A 26,021-nucleotide genomic window follows, 5' to 3' on the forward strand; every position below is an offset into this window, starting at 1 on the left:
CTGTTCCTGATGGAGGTTCTGATTTAGGTCCTGATGGAGGTTCTGTTCCTGATGGAGGTTCTGATTTAGGTCCTGATGGAGGTTCTGATCCTGATGGAGGTTCTGATTTAGGTCCTGATGGAGGTTCTGTTCCTGATGGAGGTTCTGATTTAGGTCCTGATGGAGGTTCTGATCCTGATGGAGGTTCTGATTTAGGTCCTGATGGAGGTTCTGTTCTTGATGGAAGTTCTGATTTAGGTCCTGATGGAGGTTCTGATCCTGATGGAGGTTCTGATTTAGGTCCTGATGGAGGTTCTGTTCCTGATGGAGGTTCTGATTTAGGTCCTGATGGAGGTTCTGATCCTGATGGAGGTTCTGATTTAGGTCCTGATGGAGGTTCTGTTCCTGATGGAGGTTCTGATCCTGATGGAGGTTCTGATTTAGGTCCTGATGGAGGTTCTGATTTAGGTCCTGATGGAGGTTCTGATCCTGATGGAGGTTCTGATCCTGATGGAGGTTCTGATTTAGGTCCTGATGGAGGTTCTGTTCCTGATGGAGGTTCTGATCCTGATGGAGGTTCTGATTTAGGTCCTGATGGAGGTTCTGTTCCTGATGGAGGTTCTGATTTAGGTCCTGATGGAGGTTCTGATCCTGATGGAGGTTCTGATTTAGGTCCTGATGGAGGTTCTGTTCCTGATGGAGGTTCTGATCCTGATGGAGGTTCTGATTTAGGTCCTGATGGAGGTTCTGATCCTGATGGAGGTTCTGATTTAGGTCCTGATGGAGGTTCTGTTCCTGATGGAGGTTCTGTTCCTGATGGAGGTTCTGATTAGGTCCTGATGGAGGTTCTGATCCTGATGGAGGTTCTGATTTAGGTCCTGATGGAGGTTCTGATCCTGATGGAGGTTCTGATTTAGGTCCTGATGGAGGTTCTGTTCCTGATGGAGGTTCTGATCCTGATGGAGGTTCTGATTTAGGTCCTGATGGAGGTTCTGTTTCTGATGGAGGTTCTGTTCCTGATGGAGGTTCTGATCCTGATGGAGGTTCTGATTTAGGTCCTGATGGAGGTTCTGTTCCTGATGGAGGTTCTGATTTAGGTCCTGATGGAGGTTCTGATCCTGATGGAGGTTCTGATTTAGGTCCTGATGGAGGTTCTGTTCCTGATGGAGGTTCTGTTCCTGATGGAGGTTCTGATCCTGATGGAGGTTCTGATTTAGGTCCTGATGGAGGTTCTGTTCCTGATGGAGGTTCTGATTTAGGTCCTGATGGAGGTTCTGTTCCTGATGGAGGTTCTGATTTAGGTCCTGATGGAGGTTCTGATCCTGATGGAGGTTCTGATTTAGGTCCTGATGGAGGTTCTGATCCTGATGGAGGTTCTGATTTAGGTCCTGATGGAGGTTCTGATCCTGATGGAGGTTCTGATTTAGGTCCTGATGGAGGTTCTGTTCCTGATGGAGGTTCTGATCCTGATGGAGGTTCTGATTTAGGTCCTGATGGAGGTTCTGTTCCTGATGGAGGTTCTTATCCTGATGGAGGTTCTGATTTAGGTCCTGATGGAGGTTCTGTTCCTGATGGAGGTTCTGATTTAGGTCCTGATGGAGGTTCTGATCCTGATGGAGGTTCTGATTTAGGTCCTGATGGAGGTTCTGTTCCTGATGGAGGTTCTGATCCTGATGGAGGTTCTGATTTAGGTCCTGATGGAGGTTCTGATCCTGATGGAGGTTCTGATTTAGGTCCTGATGGAGGTTCTGTTCTTGATGGAGGTTCTGATCCTGATGGAGGTTCTGATTTAGGTCCTGATGGAGGTTCTGTTCCTGATGGAGGTTCTGATCCTGATGGAGGTTCTGATTTAGGTCCTGATGGAGGTTCTGTTCCTGATGGAGGTTCTGATTTAGGTCCTGATGGAGGTTCTGATCCTGATGGAGGTTCTGATTTAGGTCCTGATGGAGGTTCTGTTCCTGATGGAGGTTCTGATCCTGATGGAGGTTCTGATTTAGGTCCTGATGGAGGTTCTGTTCCTGATGGAGGTTCTGATCCTGATGGAGGTTCTGATTTAGGTGCTGATGGAGGTTCTGTTCCTGATGGAGGTTCTGTTCCTGATGGAGGTTCTGATCCTGATGGAGGTTCTGATTTAGGTCCTGATGGAGGTTCTGTTCCTGATGGAGGTTCTGATTTAGGTCCTGATGGAGGTTCTGATCCTGATGGAGGTTCTGATTTAGGTCCTGATGGAGGTTCTGATCCTGATGGAGGTTCTGATTTAGGTCCTGATGGAGGTTCTGTTCCTGATGGAGGTTCTGATCCTGATGGAGGTTCTGATTTAGGTCCTGATGGAGGTTCTGTTCCTGATGGAGGTTCTGATTTAGGTCCTGATGGAGGTTCTGTTCCTGATGGAGGTTCTGATTTAGGTCCTGATGGAGGTTCTGATCCTGATGGAGGTTCTGATTTAGGTCCTGATGGAGGTTCTGTTCCTGATGGAGGTTCTGATTTAGGTCCTGATGGAGGTTCTGATCCTGATGGAGGTTCTGATTTAGGTCCTGATCGAGGTTCTGTTCCTGATGGAAGTTCTGATTTAGCTCCTGATGGAGGTTCTGTTCCTGATGGAGGTTCTGATCCTGATGGAGGTTCTGATCCTGATGGAGGTCCTGATGGAGGTTCTGATGGAGGTTCTGTTCCTGATGGAGGTTCTGATGGAGGTCCGGATCAGGTCCTAATTAGGGCCTGATGGAGGTTCTGATGGAGGTTCTGATGGAGGTCTTGATGGAGGTTCTGATGGAGGTTCTGATGGAGGTCCTGATGGAGGTCGTGATGGAGGTCCTGATGGAGGTTCTGATGGAAGTTCTGATGGAGGTTCTGTTCCTGATGGAGGTTCTGTTCCTGATGGAGGTTCTGATGGAGGTCCGGATCAGGTCTTAATTAGGGCCTGATGAAGGTTTTGATGGAGGTTCTGATGGAGGTCCTGTTGGAGGTCCTGATGGAGGTTCTGATGGAGGTCCTGATGGAGGTTCTGGTCCTGATCAGGTCCTAATTAGGGCCTGATGGAGGTTCTGATGGAGGTCCTGATGGAGGGCCTGATGGAGGTCCTGATGGAGGTCCTGATGGAGGTTCTGATGGTGGTTCTGTTCCTGATGGAGGTTCTGATTTAGGTCCTGATGGAGGTTCTGATCCTGATGGAAGTTCTGATTTAGGTCCTGATGGAGGTTCTGATCCTGATGGAGGTTCTGTTCCTGATGGAGGTTCTGATCCTGATGGAGGTTCTGATTTAGGTCCTGATGGAGGTTCTGATCCTGATGGAGGTTCTGTTCCTGATGGAGGTCCTGATGGAGGTTCTGATGGAGGTCCGGATCAGGTCCTAATTAGGGCCTGATGGAGGTTCTGATGGAGGTCCTGATGGAGGTTGTGATGGAGGTCCTGATTTAGGTCCTGATGGAGGTTCTGTTCCTGATGGAGGTTCTGATTTAGGTCCTGATGGAGGTTCTGATCCTGATGGAGGTTCTGATTTAGGTCCTGATGGAGGTTCTGATCCTGATGGAGGTTCTGATTTAGGTCCTGATGGAGGTTCTGTTCCTGATGGAGGTTCTGATCCTGATGGAGGTTCTGATTTAGGTCCTGATGGAGGTTCTGTTCCTGATGGAGGTTCTGATTTAGGTCCTGATGGAGGTTCTGTTCCTGATGGAGGTTCTGATTTAGGTCCTGATGGAGGTTCTGATCCTGATGGAGGTTCTGATTTAGGTCCTGATGGAGGTTCTGTTCCTGATGGAGGTTCTGATCCTGATGGAGGTTCTGATTTAGGTCCTGATGGAGGTTCTGTTCCTGATGGAGGTTCTGATTTAGGTCCTGATGGAGGTTCTGATCCTGATGGAGGTTCTGATTTAGGTCCTGATGGAGGTTCTGATTTAGGTCCTGATGGAGGTTCTGTTCCTGATGGAGGTTCTGATTTAGGTCCTGATGGAGGTTCTGATCCTGATGGAGGTTCTGATTTAGGTCCTGATGGAGGTTCTGTTCCTGATGGAGGTTCTGATTTAGGTCCTGATGGAGGTTCTGATCCTGATGGAGGTTCTGATTTAGGTCCTGATGGAGGTTCTGTTCTTGATGGAAGTTCTGATTTAGGTCCTGATGGAGGTTCTGATCCTGATGGAGGTTCTGATCCTGATGGAGGTTCTGTTCCTGATGGAGGTTCTGATCCTGATGGAGGTTCTGATGGAGGTCCTGATGGAGGTTCTGATGGAGGTTCTGTTCCTGATGGAGGTTCTGATGGAGGTCCGGATCAGGTCCTAATTAGGGCCTGATGGAGGTTCTGATGGAGGTTCTGATGGAGGTCTTGATGGAGGTTCTGATGGAGGTTCTGATGGAGGTCCTGATGGAGGTCCTGATGGAGGTTCTGATGGAGGTTCTGATGGAGGTCCGGATCAGGTCCTAATTAGGGCCTGATGGAGGTTCTGATGGAGGTCGTGATGGAGGTTCTGATGGAGGTTCTGATGGAGGTCCTGATGGAGGTTCTGGTCCTGATCAGGTCCTAATTAGGGCCTGATGAAGGTTCTGATGGAGGTCCTGATGGAGGTCCTGATGGAGGTCCTGATGGAGGTTCTGATGGAGGTCCTGATGGAGGTTCTGGTCCTGGTCAGGTCCTAATTAGGGCCTGATGGAGGTTCTGATGGAGGTCCTGATGGAGGGCCTGATGGAGGTTCTGATGGAGGTCCTGATGGAGGTCCTGATGGAGGTTCTGTTCCTGATGGAGGTTCTGATTTAGGTCCTGATGGAGGTTCTGATCCTGATGGAGGTTCTGATTTAGGTCCTGATGGAGGTTCTGTTCCTGATGGAGGTGCTGATCCTGATGGAAGTTCTGATTTAGGTCCTGATGGAGGTTCTGATCCTGATGGAGGTTCTGTTCCTGATGGAGGTTCTGATCCTGATGGAGGTTCTGATTTACGTCCTGATGGAGGTTCTGTTCCTGATGGAGGTTCTGATTAGGTCCTGATGGAGGTTCTGATGGAGGTCCGGATCAGGTCCTAATTAGGGCCTGATGGAGGTTCTGATGGAGGTCCTGATGGAGGTTCTGATGGAGGTTTTGATGGAGGTCCTGATGGAGGTTGTGATGGAGGTTCTGGTCCTGATCAGGTCCTAATTAGGGCCTGATGAAGGTTCTGATGGAGGTTGTGATGGAGGTCATGATGGAGGTCCTGATGGAGGTTCTGATGGAGGTTCTGATGGAGGTTCTGGTCCTGATCAGGTCCTAATTAGGGCCTGATGGAGGTCCTGATGGAGGTTCTGATGGAGGTTCTGGTCCTGATCAGGTCCTAATTAGGGCCTGATGGAGGTTCTGATGGAGGTCCTGATGGAGGTTGTGATGGAGGTTCTGGTCCTGATCAGGTCCTAATTAGGGCCTGATGAAGGTTCTGATGGAGGTTGTGATGGAGGTCATGGTGGAGGTCCTGATGGAGGTTCTGATGGAGGTTCTGATGGAGGTTCTGGTCCTGATCAGGTCCTAATTAGGGCCTGATGGAGGTTCTGATGGAGGTCCTGATGGAGGTTCTGATGGAGGTTCTGGTCCTGATCAGGTCCTAATTAGGGCCTGATGGAGGTTCTGATGGAGGTCCTGATGGAGGTTCTGATGGAGGTCCTGATGGAGGTTGTGATGGAGGTTCTGGTCCTGATCAGGTCCTAATTAGGGCCTGATGGAGGTTCTGATGGAGGTCCTGATGGAGGTCCTGATGGAGGTCCTGATGGAGGTTCTGATGGAGGTCCTGATGGAGGTTCTGATGGAGGTCCTGATGGAGGTTGTGATGGAGGTTCTGATGGGGGTTCTGATGGAGGTTCTGATGGAGGTTCTGATGAAGGTTCTGATGGAGGTTCTGATGGAGGTCCTGATGGAGGTTCTGATGGAGGTCCTGAGGGAGGTTCTGAGGGAGGTCCTGATGGAGGTTCTGATGGAGGTTCTGATGGAGGTCCTGATGGAGGTCCTGATGGAGGTTCTGAGGGAGGTTCTGAGGGAGGTCCTGATGGAGGTTCTGATGGAGGTTCTGATGGAGGTTCTGATGGGGTGCTGGAGGTTCAGCTGGTCTCTTATTGGTTGGTTCCACCCTCCAGCCGGCGGTGGCGTCCATCTGGCGGCGTCCCCGTGGACCTCGAGGCTTCCTGCGCTGCCTGCTGCTCTGCGCTCTGGGTTCCTTCGTGTTTGGCTGGCACGTTCATGAGAAGGCCATCCTGATGGTCATCCTCCCGCTCAGGTGAGCCTCACAGGGGGGTCAGGTTCTCTGGGTTTGTGTGGGACTTGGTGACATCATCCTCTGCTGTGCTGCAGCGTCCTGGCGGTGGAAAGCAGAGAGGATGCTGGGATCTTCCTGGTTCTGACCACCACAGGACACTACTCTCTGTTCCCGCTGATCTTCACCCCCCCAGGTACGCCTCATCCAGGACTTCCTGTTTCACCTGATGCAAGATGTCTGACGCGTTACCATGGCGATGTGTTTCAGAGCTGCCTGTCAAAGTCTGCCTGATGATGATCTTCACCATCTTCTCCTTCACTGCTCTGCAGAAGCTGCACAGGTAAACCTAGTCCTGGTTCTGATGATTGGTCCAGAGCTGATCAGTTATTGATCGGCGCTAGATGGAACTGATGGATCACATGATGCTGGTGATCGAGGCGACACCATCCTGGACGTCAGTTCCGCCCAGAATCCAGAGAAGAAGAGATGTGTGTGTGTGTGTGTAGGTCTGCCTAGCGACCGGCGTGTCTCCGCCTAGCGACCGGCGTGTCTCCGCCTAGCGACCGGCGTGTCTCCGCCTAGCGACCGGCTTCCTGCTAACAGCTAAACCTTAACGATCAGGAAGACGTGGAGCTCTCGCTGCGTGTTTAGCGTCAGACGACGGTCATGTTGCCGCAGTTCACATCTTCTCCGCTAGGTGTCAGGTTTCCCAGATGTTTGCATGTAATCAGATTACTCTTTTCTCAGTGGCCAGGGATCCCTGCTTCATCCCCTGGAGGTCATCTACTTGCTGGGGCTTGTTGCTATGGCAATCGGCTGTGAGATCATCTTCCCTCTGTCGCCGTGGCAACAGAAGCTCCCCTTCCTCCCCTTACTGGTGACCTCGGTGTACTGCTCGCTGGGCGTTTGCTCCTCCTTCCTGCGTCTGTACGCCACCCTGCTGCGGGCAGACCACAAACCCAAACAGTGATGAGACGCCGCCGTGAAGGTTAGACCCTCCGCACACCTCCACGCCGGATACGGAGACGCCGATCTGCGCCGTCCTCCTCTATGGCTGCATGAGACGAGCTGAACTCCCTCCTTGGACTGGTGGGACGCCGGACTCTGCCGATCAGAGGAAATCCTGGAACGTGATCCGTGAAGGTGGAACGACATCGTTGATGCTGAACCCGAGCAGCTGGAGGTGTTAATAAAGGTTTTTTCAGGACAAACAGCTGAAACATCGTTCTTCTTCAGTGTGATGTTTGTAGAGCCTGCACGTGGTAGTCAAACTAGTAAAACTAGTCAAACTAGTAAACATCAGTCAAAGTTTGGTTCAAAACTTTATTGATAAGGCAACACAAAACATGACTGGTCAAACTGAAGGAAGAGGAGATGATGAGTGTGGATAGGAACGAGACGAGTTCCCGCCTCTGAAGCTAAAATCTAGCGGTCCGTCGTGGAAAACTTTTTCAGACATTTGTCAGATTTCATCTCTTCAACCAAACCTCGTCGTAAAACCTCGGCCCCGTTTCAGGCGCAGTTCCACCACCGGCCACTAGAGGCAGATTCCTACAGCTTCTGTCCTGGGATGGGGGGGCCTCGACCGACTGGCCAGGCTCAGCCGGAAGGGCCGCCCGCTGGACCACATGGTCCGCCTGCAGCATCGGCCCTGTTCCAGGCTGCTGAAGCTTTCGCTGCCTGAAGAGGATCAGCAAACTCCCAGCATGCACTGCTGCCGACACATCCGCAGGGCTTATTTCTCTAAACTTGTATTAAATCATGACTTTAATCATTTGACAGGAAAGGAATCTTCTCGTAGAAAACCTGAAGCTCCTGCGGAGCTGAAAGGCTTTTCAGATTTCCTCACAGACCAGATGGTTTCTCAGATCTTCTGCAGAAGAAGCTCCTCAGAACGCCGAGTCGGAGTCAGCCTCACACGCTGTCCAAACTTCATCCAGACTAAAAGTTTTAAAGTCTGACATGAATCTTGTTTTTACAGTAGAAAACGGATGAAGATGTTACGTTTAAATCCGTTTGGTAGATCAGAAAATGACAACTTTTACAAAAAGGTTTTAGTCATTTAGGACAAACTTTCAACTTTACAAAATGTAAAGATTTCTAGATTTATCACCTAAAAACAGCTGATTTTTTTCTGCTTCTAACCAATAAAAAAAAGCTTTTTAAATTAGTTTTAAAGCCATTATCATATATTATTATATATTATTATATAACATATATTCTATATTATTATATATCATATGATATATAATATATTTTATATTATAGTATATACTGAAATGTTTTGTTTGGATGTTAATAAAAATGTCTTTTTAATTTGAATGTGTTTGTGGGAAAATCTTCAGAACCTGAATAAAGTTTTTCAGGTGTGAACGGCGGTGGTAGATGAGGGGGCGGAGCCAGGGCTCAGTTATCCAGGGCCTTCTGCCGACCCTCTACGATGATCTCCAGAACCGGCGTCAGGTCCATCAGGTTCTTCAGCATCTCCATGATGTCTGGGTGTTCTTTGGCTCCTTCGATGAACTCCTCCAACGTCAACTCACCTACGGGTCAGAGGTCAGACGGGATTAGACTCTGCAGCGCGTCACCATGGCAACAAGCAGCAGCGGCGTGCAGCCCTGTTACCTTCACCCTTCACGTCGACCTTCTGGAAGATGAGCGCGACGATGTCCTCGGGGTCGATGTCTCTGTTCCGTGTGATGTCCTGGATGGCCTGCAGGAGAACCGAGCAGGAGGTCAGAAGGTCCCAGCAGAGCAGTGGTCTAACTGGGAGGCTCCCAGTGTTCAGCATCAACACGCTGGTTTCCCAGCCTCCTGATGGAGAAGCCGGCGTTCTGCCCCCCCCCCTCTCCTCCGTGTGGTTGGAAGGTTCCATGTTTCCTTCCTCCCTCCAGGCTCCTCTTCTCCTGGCTTATACTGGGACATAACCAGTACAAAGTGGCCCCGGGGCCCGTTCAGATCTTTACAGATCGTCTCACTCTTGGTTTAATCTGTCACTAAACTGCACCAGTTTAACCCAGTTTTAACCGATAAACCATGACCTGATGCAACGAGGTGTTTACGTCACATGTATGTAACGCTGGACAGGCTGACGGTCCTGCAGGTCCTGCAGGCTGACGGTCCTGCAGGTCCTGCAGGTCCTGCAGGTCCTGCAGGTCCTGCAGGCTGACGGTCCTGCAGGCTGACGGTCCTGCAGGTCCTGCAGGTCCTGCAGGCTGACGGTCCTGCAGGTCCTGCAGGCTGACGGTCCTGCAGGCTGACGGTCCTGCAGGACGCAGGTCCTGCAGGTCCTGCAGGTCCTGCAGGCTGACGGTCCTGCAGGTCCTGCAGGCTGCAGGTCCTGCAGATGACGTCATGTTTATGCAGGATGAGTCTGAAACACTGTTCCTGCATCGACTGATTCCAGCTCCTCGTATTTTCTTTATGAAGTCACTCCTTTGATGGAGTGGACGTGCACGTGACAGCTCGCTTGCACGTCCTACGTCATTCATGTTTAATAATATGAAATAAGTTGACAGGAATCAGGCTCGTGCATGTGTAAATGCCGCGTCCCGCAACATGGAACCCCACAGATTAACACTGGTCTTGATTAAGCCATAACCCAACCCAGATCTCCCAGGTCAGGTCATGGCCAAGGTCCTGGAAAGTCAGGAAGACTTTTCCAGGACCTCTCACGCAGCTTCCTGAAGGTGATTGTAAATGTGGGACTGGAGACTCTGAGGAAGACGTTGCTAAAATCTGCCTCCACACCCGGAGATTAGAAGTGGTCAGATTCTGCCCGCTAAGCCGGATTTAGGCTCTCCATGGCAGATGAGCCGGCGCGTTGAGCTTCCCAGCAGCTTAAACCCCATCGAGAGCTTTTCGTTTGCAAACGCTGCATTTCGGAGAAAAACCACCCTTCTTACTGTTTCCTTCATCATGGAAATAATCCAGCTCTAAGACTTCCATCATTTCTAATGGCATCGTTCTTCCTTCATTCATCAGATGGTTAAAATGTTTTCTGGAAGGTTTTCATGACTTCAGACAAAGCTCAAGTCTTATTAAAACAATTTGACAAACAGGAGTGTAACCAAGCTGATAGGGGTCATATGGAATGAAAACTACTTCATTAATCCCCAAAGGGAAATATTATAGTATATAATAATAATAACTAGAGGAGGTCTTGTTCCGGAGGCTGATGGCTGCTGGCAGGAATGATCTTCTGTATCTTTCAGTCTTACATGGGACCTGAAGAAGCCTCTCACTGAACACACTTTGTTGTTTCATCACTGTGTTGTGGAGAGGGTGTGAAGAATCCTCCATCATCTTCATCAGCTTGTGCAGCATTCTTCTTTGGACAATCAGCTCCAGCGGCTCCAGAGTTACTCCAAGCACAGAAGCAGCTTTCTGGATCAGTTTGTTGATTCTCTTCAAGTCTCTGGTTCTGATGCTACTACCCCAGCAGATGCTGCAAAGCTGACTGCACTCTCCACAACAGACTTATAGAAGATATGCAACATCTTGGTGCAGACGTTAAACCATCTCAGCTTCCTTAAGAAGTACAGTCTGCTCTGACCTTTCTTGTAGATGTAGTCAGTGTTGCATTTCCAGTCCAGTTTGTTGTCCAGCTGAACTCCAAGATACTTGTATTCCTCCACCACCTCCACCTCCTCTCCCAGGATGGAAACAGTGCTTTGTTTATTCTTCTTCCTCCTGAAGTCAACAATCATCTCTTTTGTTTTGCTGCTATTTAATATGAGATGATTGTCACCGCACCATTTAACAAACTGACTGACCAGTTCTCTGTACTCTGCTTCTTGTCCATCCCTGATACACCCCACAACTGCAGAGTCATCAGAGTATTTCTGCAGATGACAGGACTCAGAGTTGTACTGGAAGTCTGAGGTGTACAGAGTGAAGAGGAATGGCCAGAGTACAGTTCCTTGTGGTGCACCAGTGCTGCTGACCTCCATCTCAGACACACAACCTTTCAGCCTCACAAACTGGGGTCTGTTTGTGAGGTAGTCATAGATCCAGGTGGTTGTGGAGGTATCCACCTGGAATTTATGGAGCTTCTCACATAACAAAGCAGGCTGAATGGTATTAAAAGCACTTGAGAAATGAAAGAACATGACCCTCAGAGTGCTGAGGAATGGCTGTGAGTTGGTGGCTTTACAACATGACGGTATCGTTTTGACTTATTGTGATGTAGAAACATTACAGAAATGAAAAAAGCCTAAACGTAACTTGATGTAGTTTATAGCGCTGATTCATGTGTTTTCTATCTTCTACGGCTGAAAAGTCGTTTCCACTCCAGGAAATGTCGCCTGACAAAATCTCACGCATATAAAATGGTTGTAATGACGACATTTCTGCTGCATGTAGCTAAAACGTCCCCGCTTGAGCATAGGACACAGTGTACACGTCCCATCACGTACACGTCCCATCACGTACACGTCCCATCTCGTACACGTTCCATCTCGTACACGTTCCATCTCGTATACGTTCCATCTCGTATATGTCCCATTTCGTACACGTCCCATCTCGTACACGTTCCATCTCGTATACGTTCCATCTCGTATATGTCCCATTTCGTACACGTCCCATCTCATACGCGTCTCATCTCGTACACGTCCCATCTCTTACGCGTCCCATCTCGTACGCGTCCCATCTTGTACACATCCCATCTCGTACACGTCCCCACTAGTACGCGTCCCATCTCTTACATGTCTCATCTCTTACATGTCCAATCTTGTATACGTCCAATCTCGTACACGTCCCAACTTGTACACGTCCCATTTCGTACATGTCCCATCTCGTACACGTCCCATTTCATACACGTCCCATCTCGTACACGTCCCATCTCGTACACGTTCCATCTCGTATACGTTCCATCTCGTATATGTCCCATTTCGTACACGTCCCATCTCGTACACGTTCCATCTCGTATACGTTCCATCTCGTATATGTCCCATTTCGTACACGTCCCATCTCATACGCGTCTCATCTCGTACACGTCCCATCTCTTACGCGTCCCATCTCGTACGCGTCCCATCTTGTACACATCCCATCTCGTACACGTCCCCACTAGTACGCGTCCCATCTCTTACATGTCTCATCTCTTACATGTCCAATCTTGTATACGTCCAATCTCGTACACGTCCCAACTTGTACACGTCCCATTTCGTACATGTCCCATCTCGTACACGTCCCATTTCATACACGTCCCATCTCGTACACGTCCCATCTCGTACATGTCGAATCTCGACATGTCCCATGTCCCATCTCGTACGCGTCCCATCTCGTACACGTCCCATCTCGTACACGTCCCATCTCGTACGCGTCCCATCTTGTACACATCCCATCTCGTACACGTCCCCACTAGTACGCGTCCCATCTCTTACATGTCTCATCTCTTACATGTCCAATCTTGTATACGTCCAATCTCGTACACGTCCCAACTTGTACACGTCCCATTTCGTACATGTCCCATCTCGTACACGTCCCATTTCATACACGTCCCATCTCGTACACGTCCCATCTCGTACATGTCGAATCTCGACATGTCCCATGTCCCATCTCGTACGCGTCCCATCTCGTACACGTCCCATCTCGTACACGTCCCATCTCGTTCACGTCCCATCTCGTTCACGTCCCATCTCGTACACGTCCCATCTCGTACACGTCCCATCTCGTACATTTCCCATCTCGTACACGTCCCATTTCGTACACGTCCCATCTCGTACATTTCCCATTTCGTACACGTCCCATTTTGTACACGTCCCATCTCGTACATTTCCCATCTCGTACACGTCCCATTTCGTACACGTCCCATTTCTTACACGTCCCATCTCGTACACGTCCCATCTCGTACATTTCCCATCTCGTACACGTCCCATCTCGTACATTTCCCATCTCGTACACGTTCCATCTCGTACACGTTCCATCTCGTACATGTCCCATCTTGTTCAATTCCCATCTCGTACACGTCCCATTTCGTACGCGTCCCATTTCGTACACATCCCATCTCGTTCACGTCCCATCTCGTACACGTTCCATCTCGTATATGTCCCATTTCGTACGCGTCCCATCTCGTACGCGTCCCGTCTCGTACGCGTCCCATCTCGTTCACGTCCCATCTCGTTCACGTCCCATCTCGTACACGTCCCATCTCGTACGCGTCCCATCTCATACGCGTTCCATCTCGTACACGTTCCATCTCGTACACGTCCCATCTCGTACGCGTCCCATTTCGTACATATCCCATCTCGTTCACGTCCCATCTCGTACACGTTCCATCTCGTACATGTCCCATCTCGTACGCGTCCCATCTCATACACGTTCCATCTCGTACACGTTCCATCTCGTACGCGTCCCATCTCGTACGCGTCCCATCTCGTACGCGTCCCATTTCGTACACGTCCCATCTTGTTCACGTCCCATCTCGTACACGTCCCATCTCGTACACGTTCCATCTCATACACGTTCCATCTCGTGCACGTCCCATCTCGTACACGTCCCATCTCGTTCACGTCCCATCTCGTACACGTCCCATCTCGTACATTTCCCATCTCGTACACGTCCCATTTCGTACACGTCCCATCTCGTACATTTCCCATTTCGTACACGTCCCATTTTGTACACGTCCCATCTGGTACATTTCCCATCTCGTACACGTCCCATTTCGTACACGTCCCATTTCTTACACGTCCCATCTCGTACACGTCCCATTTCGTACACGTCCCATTTCGTACACGTCCCATCTCGTACATTTCCCATCTCGTACACGTCCCATCTCGTACGCGTCCCATCTCGTACACGTTCCATCTCCTACACGTTCCATCTCGTACACGTTCCATCTCGTACATGTCCCATCTTGTTCAATTCCCATCTCGTACACGTCCCATTTCGTACACGTCCCATTTCGTACACGTTCCATCTCGTACACGTTCCATCTCGTACATGTCCCATCTTGTTCAATTCCCATCTCGTACACGTCCCAACTCGTACGCATCCCCGCTAGTACGCGTCCCCGCTAGTACGCGTCCCCACTAGTACGCGTCCCCACTAGTACGCATCCCATCACGTACATGTCCCATCTCGTACACGTCCCCACTAATACGCGTCCCATCTCGTACACATCCCATCTCGTTCACGTCCCATCTCATACGCGTCTCATCTCGTACGCGTCCCATCTCTTACGCGTCCCATCTCGTACACGTCCCCACTAATACGCGTCCCATCTCGTACACATCCCATCTCGTTCACGTCCCATCTCATACGCGTCTCATCTCGTACGCGTCCCATCTCTTACGCGTCCCATCTCGTACGCGTCCCATCTTGTACACATCCCATCTCGTACACGTCCCCACTAGTACGCGTCCCATCTCTTACATGTCTCATCTCTTACATGTCCAATCTTGTATACGTCCAATCTCGTACACGTCCCATCTCGTACACGTCCCATTTCATACACGTCCCATCTCGTACACGTCCCATCTCGTACATGTCGAATCTCGACATGTCCCATGTCCCATCTCGTACGCGTCCCATCTCGTACACGTCCCATCTCTTACACGTCCCATTTCTTAGACGTCCCATCTCGTACATGTCGAATCTCGACATGTCCCATGTCCCATCTCGTACTTGTCCCATCTCGTACACGTCCCATCTCTTACATGTCCCATCTCGTATGCGTCCCATCTCGTACACGTCCCCACTAGTACGCGTCCCATCTCTTACATGTCCCATCTCTTACATGTCCCATCTCGTACACGTCCCATCTCGTACATGTCCAATCTTGTATACGTCCAATCTCGTACACGTCCCAACTTGTACACGTCCCATTTCGTACATGTCCCATCTCGTACACGTCCCATCTCGTACATGTCGAATCTCGACATGTCCCATGTCCCATCTCGTACGCGTCCCATCTCGTACACGTCCCATCTCTTACACGTCCCATTTCTTAGACGTCCCATCTCGTACATGTCGAATCTCGACATGTCCCATGTCCCATCTCGTACTTGTCCCATCTCGTACACGTCCCATCTCTTACATGTCCCATCTCGTATGCGTCCCATCTCGTACACGTCCCCACTAGTACGCGTCCCATCTCTTACATGTCCCATCTCTTACATGTCCCATCTCGTACACGTCCCATCTCGTACATGTCCAATCTTGTATACGTCCAATCTCGTACACGTCCCAACTTGTACACGTCCCATTTCGTACATGTCCCATCTCGTACACGTCCCATTTTGTACACGTCCCATCTCGTACACGTCCCATCTCGTACATGTCGAATCTCGACATGTCCCATGTCCCATCTCGTACGCGTCCCATCTCGTACACGTCCCATCTCGTACACGTCCCATCTCGTACATGTCCCATCACGTACGCGTCCCATCTCATACACGTCCCATCTCGTACACGTCCCATCTCGTACACGTCCCATCTCGTACACGTTCCATCTCGTACACGTTCCATCTCGTACACGTTCCATCTCGTACACGTTCCATTTCGTACACGTCCCATTTCGTACACGTCCCATTTCGTACACGTCCCATTTCGTACACGTCCCATCTCGTACACGTCCCATCTTGTACACGTCCCATTTCGTACACGTCCCAACTCGTACGCATCCCTGCTAGTACGTGTCCCCACTAGTACGCGTCCCCACTAGTACGCGTCCCCACTAGTACGCATCCCAACTTGTACGCTTCCCAATTCGTACGCGTCCCCGCTCGAAAATAGCCCACCTAGTACGCGTCCTAACTCGTACGCATCCCTGCTGGTACGCGTCCCAACTCGTACGCATCACAACACGTACGCGTCCCCGCTCGAACAAAGTCCACCTCGTACACATCACAACACATACGCGTCCCTGCTCGAACATAGCCCACCTCGTACACGTCCTAACTCGTACACGTCCCCGCTCGTACGCATCCCAACTCGTATGCGTCCACGCTCGAACGTGTCCCACCTCGTCCGCGTCCCTGTTAGTACGTATTATTATAAGGTCGACAGTCAGTGAATTACCGTGAAGATGGTCTCCAGCTCGTCCTTGTCGATTTTGCCGTTTCCGTCCTGGTCAAACAGTTTGAAGTACCACTTCAGTTTCTGGTTGATCTCTCCTTTCAGCAGCAGACTGACGGCTGCGATGTATTCCACGAAGTCGATGTAGCCGTCCTGTAAACACCAAGCGGGACGTTAAATCTAGACGTAAAATGCCACCTTGATGTTAAACTGCTGCTTGGGGGGTAAAACGCCACCTGGATGTTTATCCACCCCATGATGATTTGCTGGGAGCATCACACTTGAATTGGGGATGTTTGCAATTGTGCAACTTAAAACAGCTGAAACAATGTTCTACATTGTACAATTAAGTACATCTGAAGTTAAAAACAAAAAACAACACGAGACCTAAGAGCAGCGAACACCACAACAACTGATGGCGACAGCTCTGATTTAAAATCACTGACCGAAAACCCAGATTGGTCATGTCCCAAACCAACAGAAGTGGACTCATTTTTTCTCTTGGTCCAAATGCTGTCAACTCTGTTTTCATTCAAGTTTAAAAGGTTTAAGGTCAACCAAGCCTTAAATCCTCCAACTGATAAGCCAAGAAATACAATGAGAAAAACCGTGGCCGTAGAACTGAGCCCTCTGGGACTCCACAGGACAGTTTAGTTCTGTGTCACCAATACCTGCTCGTTGGTTCAGGCAGGAAAGTAAATTTTAGATGATTATTGCTCATGTTAGGCTAGTTCTAAAGATGGTACAATACAGTGACATCACATTTCCATAAAATAAGCTAGACCTTCATGAGTCATTTCCATCCAACACGAATCAAAGCAGCTGACGGAAGAAATAAGCATCTCCAAGCACCAAAAAGAAGAAGAGCGGTTGTCTATAAGCTCCGTGGATGAGCTGAAGAACGGAGAACCGAGACTCTCCAGTGCTGATGGGAAGCTCTGAGATCTCTCTGAAAGGAACCATCGTTCCTCAGAGGAAGTCAAGATCCAGAAGTCCCAGAATTCTGATGCAACACTGACCTTCCTCGCTACATCATGCTGATCCAATAAGCCATCATCACCACACGGGGCAAGGATAATGGCTCTGCATGTCAATGCTGTAAGCCAATTACTGGGAGAGCTACTGGAAGTTCTGGTTCCAGCGACCCAATGCCAGCACCTCACTTAGTCTTTTTATCACCTCTGCAGAACCAAAACAGCCTTAAAATCCACTCAGTTAATTACAGCTGAGATCAGAGGGGAAATGATGGCAGAGTAACCTTCAACCTGAAAGTGGTCAATAAAAGACTTCAGAACTGGACTGATTTGCTCCACTTGGGTTTTAGAAGGAACTGGAGCAGCAGAGTCCTTTATGTGCTAAAGTATCTGATAGATATTTAAGGCAGAACCTGTAAAGCCCCTGTTACATTAATGAAGCCAACTAAAGCTGAAGGCCTGGACTTAGTTTTTCCAGCCATGCTGAGACATCAGACTCTTTAAATGTTCTTTACGAGATGGGTAAGAGATCCTGGAATCACATGAAAGCACAGGATGGATGATTGGAGAACTCGACCTGTAATTCTAGTCTAGATCCAAAGTTACCTGTTGACACAGAGTACTTCTGGTTCTTTAAGTATGTTTTGCACCATTAACCTGCACATTTGATGCAGATAGTTTTATCTGACAATTTACCATAGCATTAGTAAAGCTAATAATCCCATATTCGGTAATTTGACACCTTTGGTATACGGTGAGGTAGTACAGTGAGATAAATTCATCCACTACCGGGAAAGGGGATCTACAGCTAATCACAGCTCAATGAACCTTTACTGGATGTTTTATTTAAAAAAAAGATTGCCATCCATCCATCCATCTTCTGCCGCTTATCCGGGGTCGGGTCGCGGGGGCAGCACCCTAAGCAGGGAAGCCCAGACTTCCCTCTCCCCAGCCACATTTGCCAACTCTGCGGGGGGATCCCGAGGCGTTCCCAGGCCAGCTGAGAGATATAATCCCTCCAGCGTGTCCTGGGTCTTCCCCGTTCCCCATTTCAGCCGCCTGTATACGAGATCTCGTTCTTTCGGTCACGACCCACAGCTCATGACCATAGGTGAGGGTAGGAACGTAGATCGACTGGTAAATGGAGAGCTTCGCTTTCTGGCTCAGCTCCTTCTTCACCACGACAGACCGACGCAGAGCCCGCATTACTGCAGACGCCGCACCGATCCGTCTGTCGATCTCGCGCTCCATCCTTCCCTCACTCGTGAACAAGACCCCGAGATATTTAAACTCCTCCACTTGAGGCAGGACCTGACTCCCCACCCGGAGAGGGCAATCCACCCTATTCCGGCTGAGGACCATGGTCTCAGATTTGGAGGTGCTGATTCTCGTCCCAGCCGCTTCACGCTCGGCCGCGAATCGCTCAAGTGAGAGCTGGAGATCACGACCAGATGAAGCCAACAGGACCATGTCATCTGCAAAAAGCAGGGACCCAATCCTGAGGCCACCAAGCCGGATCCCCTCAACACCTCGGCTGCGCCTAGAAATTCTGTCCATATAAGTTATGAACAGAATCGGTGATAAAGGGCAGCCTTGGTGGAGTCCAACCCTCACCGGAAATGAATCCGACTTACTACCGGCAATGCGGACCAAGCTCTGACACCTGTCGTACAGGGACCGGACAGCTCGCACAAGGGGGTCCGGTACCCCATACTCCCGGAGTACCTCCCACAGGAGCCCCCGGGGGACACGGTCGAATGCCTTCTCCAGGTCCACAAAGCACATGTAGACTGGTTGGGCAAACTCCCATGCCCCCTCCAGGACCCCAAAGAGGGTATAGAGCTGGTCCACTGTTCCGCGACCAGGACGAAAACCACACTGCTCCTCCTCAATCCGGGATTCGACTATCCGGCGGACCCTCCTCTCCAGGACCCCTGAATAGACCTTACCAGGGAGGCTGAGGAGTGTGATTCCCCTGTAATTGGAACACACCCTCCAGTCCCCCTTCTTAAAAAGGGGGACCACCACCCCAGTCTGCCAATCCAGCGGTACTGCCCCTGATGTCCACGCGATGCTGCAGAGGCGTGTGAGCCAGGACAGCCCCACAGCATCCAGAGCCTTAAGGAACTCCGGGCGGATCTCATCCACCCCCGGGGCCTTGCCGCCAAGGAGCTTTTTGACCACCTCAGCGACTTCAGCCCCAGAGATAGGAGAGTCCACCCCTGAGTCCACCAGCTCTGCTTCCTCATCGGAAGAAGTGTTGGTAGGATTGAGGAGGTCTTCGAAGTATTCCTTCTACCGACCCACAACGTCCCGAGTTGAGGTCAGCAGCTCCCCACCTCCACTGTACACAGTATTGATGGAGCACTGCTCCCCCCCCCTGAGCCGCCAGATGGTGGACCAGAATCTCCTTGAAGCCGTCCGGAAGTCTTTCTCCATGGCCTCGCCGAACTCCTCCCATGCCCGAGTTTTTGCCTCGGCAACAGCCGAAGCCGCATGCCGTTTAGCCTGTTGGTACCCATCAGCTGCCTCCAGAGTCCCACAGGCCAAGAAGGCCCGATAGGACTCCTTCTTCAGCTTGACGGCATCCCTCACTGCTGGTGTCCACCAACGAGTCCTGGGATTACCGCCACGACAGGCACCAACGACCTTACAGCCACAGCTCCGGCCGGCCGCCTCAGCAATAGAGGCACGGAACACAGCCCATTCGGACTCAATGTCCCCCGCCTCACTCGGGACATGGTGGAAGCTCTGCTGAAGGTGGGAGTTGAAGCTCGCTCTGACGGGGGACTCAGCCAGACGTTCCCAGCAGACCCTCACAACACGTTTGGGCCTGCCAGATCTGACCGGCTTCCTCCCCCATCATCTGAGCCAACTCACCACCAGGTGGTGATCAGTTGAAGCTCCGTCCCCCTTTTCACCTGAGTGTCCAAGGCATGTGGCCGCAGGTCCGACGAGACGACTACAAAATCCATCATCGAACTGCGGCCCAGGGAATCCTGATGCCAGGTGTACATATGGACACTCTTATGTTGGAACATGGTGTTCGTTATGGACAATCCATGACGAGCACAGAAGTCCAATAACAAAACACCATTTGGGTTCAGAGGGGGGGGGGGCATGCCTCCCAATCACTCCCCTCCAGATCTCACTGTCATTGCCCACGTGAGCATTGGAGTCCCCCAGCAGAACAATGGAGTCCCCAGAAGGAGCACCCTCCAGCACTCCCTCCAAGGACTCCAGAAAGGGTGGGTACTCTGAACTGCTGTTCGGTGCATAAGCACAGACAACAGTCAGGACCCGTCCCCCCACCCGGAGGCGGAGGGAAACTACCCTTTCATCCACCGGGGTAAACCCCAACGTGCAGGCACCAAGCTGGGGGCTGATGAGAATGCCCACACCTGCTCGGCGCCTCTCACCATGAGCAACTCCAGAGTGGAAGAAAGTCCAGCCCCTTTCGAGGGTACTGGTTCCAGAGCCCAAGCCATGCGTTGAGGTGAGTCCAACTATATCTAGCTGGAACCGCTCAACCTCGCGCACAAGCTCAGGCTCCTTCCCCACCAGAGAGGTGACGTTCCACGTCCCTAGAGCCAGCTTCTGCAGCCGGGGATCGGACCGCCAGGGTCCCCGCCCCTTGCTGCCGCCCAGCTCACACTGCACCCGACCCCTACGGCTCCTCCCGCAGATGGTGAGCCCACGGGAGGTGGGGCCCATGTAACCCTTTCGGGCTGAGCCCGACCGGGCCCCATGGGCGAAGGCCCGGCCACCAGACGCTTGCTCTTGTACCCCACCTCCAGGCCTGGCTCCAGAGGGGGGTCCTGGTAACCCGCGTCCGGGCAAGGGAACATTCATGCCCAGGTTGGTCATCATCATAGAGGTAGATGAAAGAAAAACGTACCGAAGTCACTAAAATAACTACAAAGTGATAAAAAATAATAAAGGTTACTGAGAACCAACCAGTAAAAGTCAGATGCTGCTTTGAATTGTTGTGAAACAAGATGAAACTATCGAAACATTCTGGATGGTAGTATCCAGAACGTTGTTCCTGTTCTGGATGGTAGTATCTACAAAGTTGTTCCGGTTCTGGATGGTAGTATCCATAACGTTGTTCCTATTCTGGATGGTAGTGTCCATAACGTTGCTCCTGTTCTGGTTGGTAGTATCTACAAAGTTGTATCCATAACGTTTTTCCTGTTCTGGATGGTAGTATCCATAACGTTGTTCCTGTTCTGGATGGTAGTATCCAGCATGTTGTTCCTGTTCTGGATGGTAGTATCAGGAACGTTGTTCCTGTTCTGGATGGTAGTATCCAGCATGTTGTTCCTGTTCTGGATGGTAGTATCCAGAATGTTGTTCCTGTTCTGGATGGTAGTATCCAGAACGTTGTTCCTGTTCTGGATGGTAGTATCCAGCATGTTGTTCCTGTTCTGGATGGTAGTATCCAGAACGTTCTTCCTATTCTGGATGGTAGTATCCAGAACGTTGTTCCTGTTCTGGATGGTCGTATCCAGAATGTCGTTCCTGTTCTGGATGGTAGTATCCAGAATGCTGTTCCTATTCTGGATGGTCGTATCCAGAACGTTGTTCCTGTTCTGGATGGTAGTATCCAGAATGCTGTTCCTATTCTGGATGGTAGTATCCAGAATGCTGTTCCTTTTCTGGATGGTAGTGTCCAGAACGTTGTTCCGGTTCTGGATGGTAGTGTCTACAAAGTTGTTCCGGTTCTGGATGGTAGTATCCAGAACGTTCCTGTTCTGGATGGTAGTATCCAGAACGTTGTTCCTGTTCTGGATGGTAGTATCCAGAATGCTGTTCCTATTCTGGATGGTAATATCCAGAACAATGTTCCTGTTCTGGATGGTAGTATCCAGAATGCTGTTCCTGTTCTGGATGGTAGTATCCATAACGTTGTTCCTATTCTGGATGGTAGTATCCATAACGTTGTTCCTATTCTAGATGGTAGTATCCATAACGTTGTTCCTATTCTGGATGGTAGTATCCAGAATGCTGTTCCTATTCTGGATGGTAGTATCCATAACGTTGTTCCTATTCTGGATGGTAGTATCCATAACGTTGCTTCTGTTCTGGATGGTTGTATCCATAACGTTGCTCCTGTTCTGGATGGTTGTATCCATAACGTTGTTCCTATTCTAGATGGTAGTATCCATAACGTTGTTCCTATTCTGGATGGTAGTATCCATAACGTTGTTCCTATTCTGGATGGTAGTATCTATAACGTTGTTCCTATTCTAGATGGTAGTATCCATAACGTTGTTCCTATTCTGGATGGTAGTATCCAGAATGCTGTTCCTATTCTGGATGGTAGTATCCATAACGTTGTTCCTATTCTGGATGGTAGTATCCATAACGTTGCTCCTGTTCTGGATGGTAGTATCCATAACGTTGCTCCTGTTCTGGATGGTAGTATCCATAACGTTGCTCCTGTTCTGGATGGTAGTATCCATAACGTTGCTCCTGTTCTGGATGGTAGTATCTACAAAGTTGCTCCTGTTCTGGATGGTAGGATCTACAAAGTTGCTCCTGTTCTGGATGGTAGGATTTACAAAGTTGTTCTGGTTCTGGATGATAGGATCTACAAAGTTGTTCCGGTTCTGGATGGTAGTATCCAGAATATTGCCAGAATCCACATCTATCTTTGATATCATGGAAAGCCTGTCCTCTCCTGGATTTTCCCACCAAGTATTGTTGAGTTATATGCAGACATACTGAAAATAGTCCTATGTCACAATGAGCAACAATCCTTCACAACGTTTCTGCCTCTGGATCAAAGTCTAGTTAGACCAGGACCTGTTCCATGTTCTCAGAAACACATCACAAAATTCCCTCCAGGATTTTTCACGTAAAGTTTCATACAGTTGGCTAAACAGGCACAAACACACCCCCCCTTAGAGGAGTGAACGACGTGACCACAGGAAAACGTTAAACTGACTTATGAGCATTGCAGGTGTCTTCAGACCTGGAACCAGTCAGACTGCCTGCTGGTGTCACCACCCCGAACACAGAAAGCCCAGAACAGGGTTGTCTCTGGAGAGTAGAGAGAAAATGGTGGACCAGCATGTTGAGGGTAAAGCTTGACAATCTCCAAGCAGCTGGAAGCTCCTGTGTGACGTTCAGAAGGCTGTAGTCCAGCGCCCTGGAAGTGGACGCAGGACAAACACTGATGAAGGACATGAAGGGGACCAAGATGCCAAGAACGACCTCCAGCCGAGCCCCGTTTACACCTGGGTTCCACCGACCTTCATCATCGCCACCTTCATCATCATTCAATTCCTCATCGCCACCTTCCTCATCGTCAACTTCCTCATTGTCACCTTCCTCATCGCCACCTTCCTCATCGTCACCTTCCTCATCGTCAACTTCCTCATTGTCACCTTCCTCATCGCCACCTTCCTCATCGTCACCTTCCTCATCGCCATCTTCCTCATCGTCACCTTCCTCATCATTCCCTTCCTCATCGCCATCTTCCTCATCGCCATCTTCCTCATCGCCACCTTCCTCATCGCCACTTTTCTCATTGTCACCTTCCTCATCGTCAACTTCCTCATCGTCACCTTCCTCATCATTCCCTTCCTCATCGCCATCTTCCTCATCGTCACCTTCCTCATCATTCCCTTCCTCATCGCCACTTTCCTCATCGTCACCTTCCTCATCGTCACCTTCCTCATCGCCACCTTCCTCATCGCCACCTTCCTCATCGCCACCTTCCTCATCGTCACCTTCCTCATCGCCATCTTCCTCATCGTCACCTCCCTCATCATTCCCTTCCTCATCGCCACTTTCCTCATCGTCACCTTCCTCATCGACACCTTCCTCATCGCCACCTTCCTCATCGTCACCTTCCTCATCATTCCCTTCCTCATCGCCACTTTCCTCATCGTCACCTTCCTCATCGACACCTTCCTCATCGACACCTTCCTCATCGCCACTTTCCTCATCGTCACCTTCCTCATCGCCACCTTCCTCATCGTCACCTTCCTCATCGTCAACTTCCTCATTGTCACCTTCCTCATCGCCACCTTCCTCATCGTCACCTTCCTCATCGCCATCTTCCTCATCGTCACCTTCCTCATCATTCCCTTCCTCATCGCCATCTTCCTCATCGCCATCTTCCTCATCGCCACCTTCCTCATCGCCACTTTTCTCATTGTCACCTTCCTCATCGTCAACTTCCTCATTGTCACCTTCCTCATCGCCACCTTCCTCATCGTCACCTTCCTCATCGCCATCTTCCTCATCGTCACCTTCCTCATCATTCCCTTCCTCATCGCCATCTTCCTCATCGCCATCTTCCTCATCGCCACCTTCCTCATCGCCACTTTTCTCATTGTCACCTTCCTCATCGTCAACTTCCTCATCGTCACCTCCCTCATCATTCCCTTCCTCATCGCCACTTTCCTCATCGTCACCTTCCTCATCGACACCTTCCTCATCGCCACCTTCCTCATCGTCACCTTCCTCATCATTCCCTTCCTCATCGCCACTTTCCTCATCGTCACCTTCCTCATCGACACCTTCCTCATCGACACCTTCCTCATCGCCACTTTCCTCATCGTCACCTTCCTCATCGCCACCTTCCTCATCGTCACCTTCCTCATCGTCAACTTCCTCATTGTCACCTTCCTCATCGCCACCTTCCTCATCGTCACCTTCCTCATCGCCATCTTCCTCATCGTCACCTTCCTCATCATTCCCTTCCTCATCGCCATCTTCCTCATCGCCATCTTCCTCATCGCCACCTTCCTCATCGCCACTTTTCTCATCGTCACCTTCCTCATCGTCAACTTCCTCATTGTCACCTTCCTCATCGCCACCTTCCTCATCGTCACCTTCCTCATCGCCATCTTCCTCATCGTCACCTTCCTCATCATTCCCTTCCTCATCGCCATCTTCCTCATCGCCATCTTCCTCATCGCCACCTTCCTCATCGCCACTTTTCTCATTGTCACCTTCCTCATCGTCAACTTCCTCATCGTCATCTTCCTCATTGTCACCTTCCTCATCGTCACCTTCCTCATCGCCACTTTCCTCATCGTCACCTTCCTCATCATTCCCTTCCTCATCGTCACCTTCCTCATCGCCACCTTCCTCATCATTCCCTTCCTCATCGCCATCTTCCTCATCGTCACCTTCCTCATCATTCCCTTCCTCATCGTCACCTTCCTCATCGCCACCTTCCTCATCGTCACCTTCCTCATCGCCATCTTCCTCATCGTCACCTCCCTCATCATTCCCTTCCTCATCGCCACTTTCCTCATCGTCACCTTCCTCATCGACACCTTCCTCATCGACACCTTCCTCATCGCCACTTTCCTCATCGTCACCTTCCTCATCGCCACCTTCCTCATCGTCACCTTCGTCATCGTCACCTTCCTCATCGCCATCTTCCTCATCGTCACCTTCCTCATCATTCCCTTCCTCATCGCCATCTTCCTCATCTCCACCTTCCTCATCATTCCCTTCCTCATCGCCACCTTCCTCATCGCCACTTTTCTCATCGTCACCTTCCTCATCGCCACCTTCCTCATCGTCACCTTCCTCATCGCCACCTTCGTCATCGTCACCTTCCTCATCGTCACCTTCCTCATCGTCACCTTCCTCATCATTCCCTTCCTCATCATTCCCTTCCTCATCGCCACTTTTCTCATCGTCACCTTCCTCATCGCCACTTTTCTCATCGTCACCTTCCTCATCGCCACCTTCCTCATCGTCACCTTCCTCATCATTCCCTTCCTCATCGTCACCTTCCTCATCGACACCTTCCTCATCACCATCTTCCTCATCGCCACCTTCCTCATCGCCACCTTCCTCATCGCCACCTTCCTCATCG

At 50.3% G+C, this 26,021-nt stretch overlaps 2 protein-coding genes across 6 annotated transcripts in view; one reads left to right on the top strand and one right to left on the bottom strand.

Moving 5' to 3' along the window:
* The window catches only part of alg8 (ALG8 alpha-1,3-glucosyltransferase), a 23,473-nt gene extending 15,980 nt beyond the window's left edge, over positions 1–7,493 (top strand). For 4 of the 5 annotated variants that reach the window (XM_079247650.1, XM_079247653.1, XM_079247652.1 and 1 more), the window contains 4 exons: positions 6,064–6,203; positions 6,278–6,375; positions 6,450–6,522; positions 6,930–7,493. In XM_079247650.1, coding sequence (XP_079103776.1) covers positions 6,064–6,203; positions 6,278–6,375; positions 6,450–6,522; positions 6,930–7,152 — 534 coding nt within the window. In that variant the 3' untranslated portion in view covers positions 7,153–7,493. The remainder of the gene's footprint in view (positions 1–6,063; positions 6,204–6,277; positions 6,376–6,449; positions 6,523–6,929) is intronic. The other variant, XM_079247654.1, reaches the window with a different exon arrangement.
* A 1,095-nt stretch (positions 7,494–8,588) lies between these two features.
* guca1d (guanylate cyclase activator 1d) overlaps positions 8,589–26,021 on the bottom strand; it is a gene marked incomplete at both ends in the record, with an annotated part of 46,644 nt that continues 29,211 nt past the window's right edge. The window contains 3 exons of the mRNA XM_079247795.1: positions 8,589–8,725; positions 8,808–8,895; positions 16,203–16,352. Of these exons, the coding sequence (XP_079103921.1) occupies positions 8,589–8,725; positions 8,808–8,895; positions 16,203–16,352 (375 nt within the window). The remainder of the gene's footprint in view (positions 8,726–8,807; positions 8,896–16,202; positions 16,353–26,021) is intronic.

This window comes from Telmatherina bonti (genome assembly GCF_933228915.1).
Source record: "Telmatherina bonti genome assembly, chromosome: 10".
NCBI lineage: Eukaryota > Metazoa > Chordata > Actinopteri > Atheriniformes > Telmatherinidae > Telmatherina > Telmatherina bonti.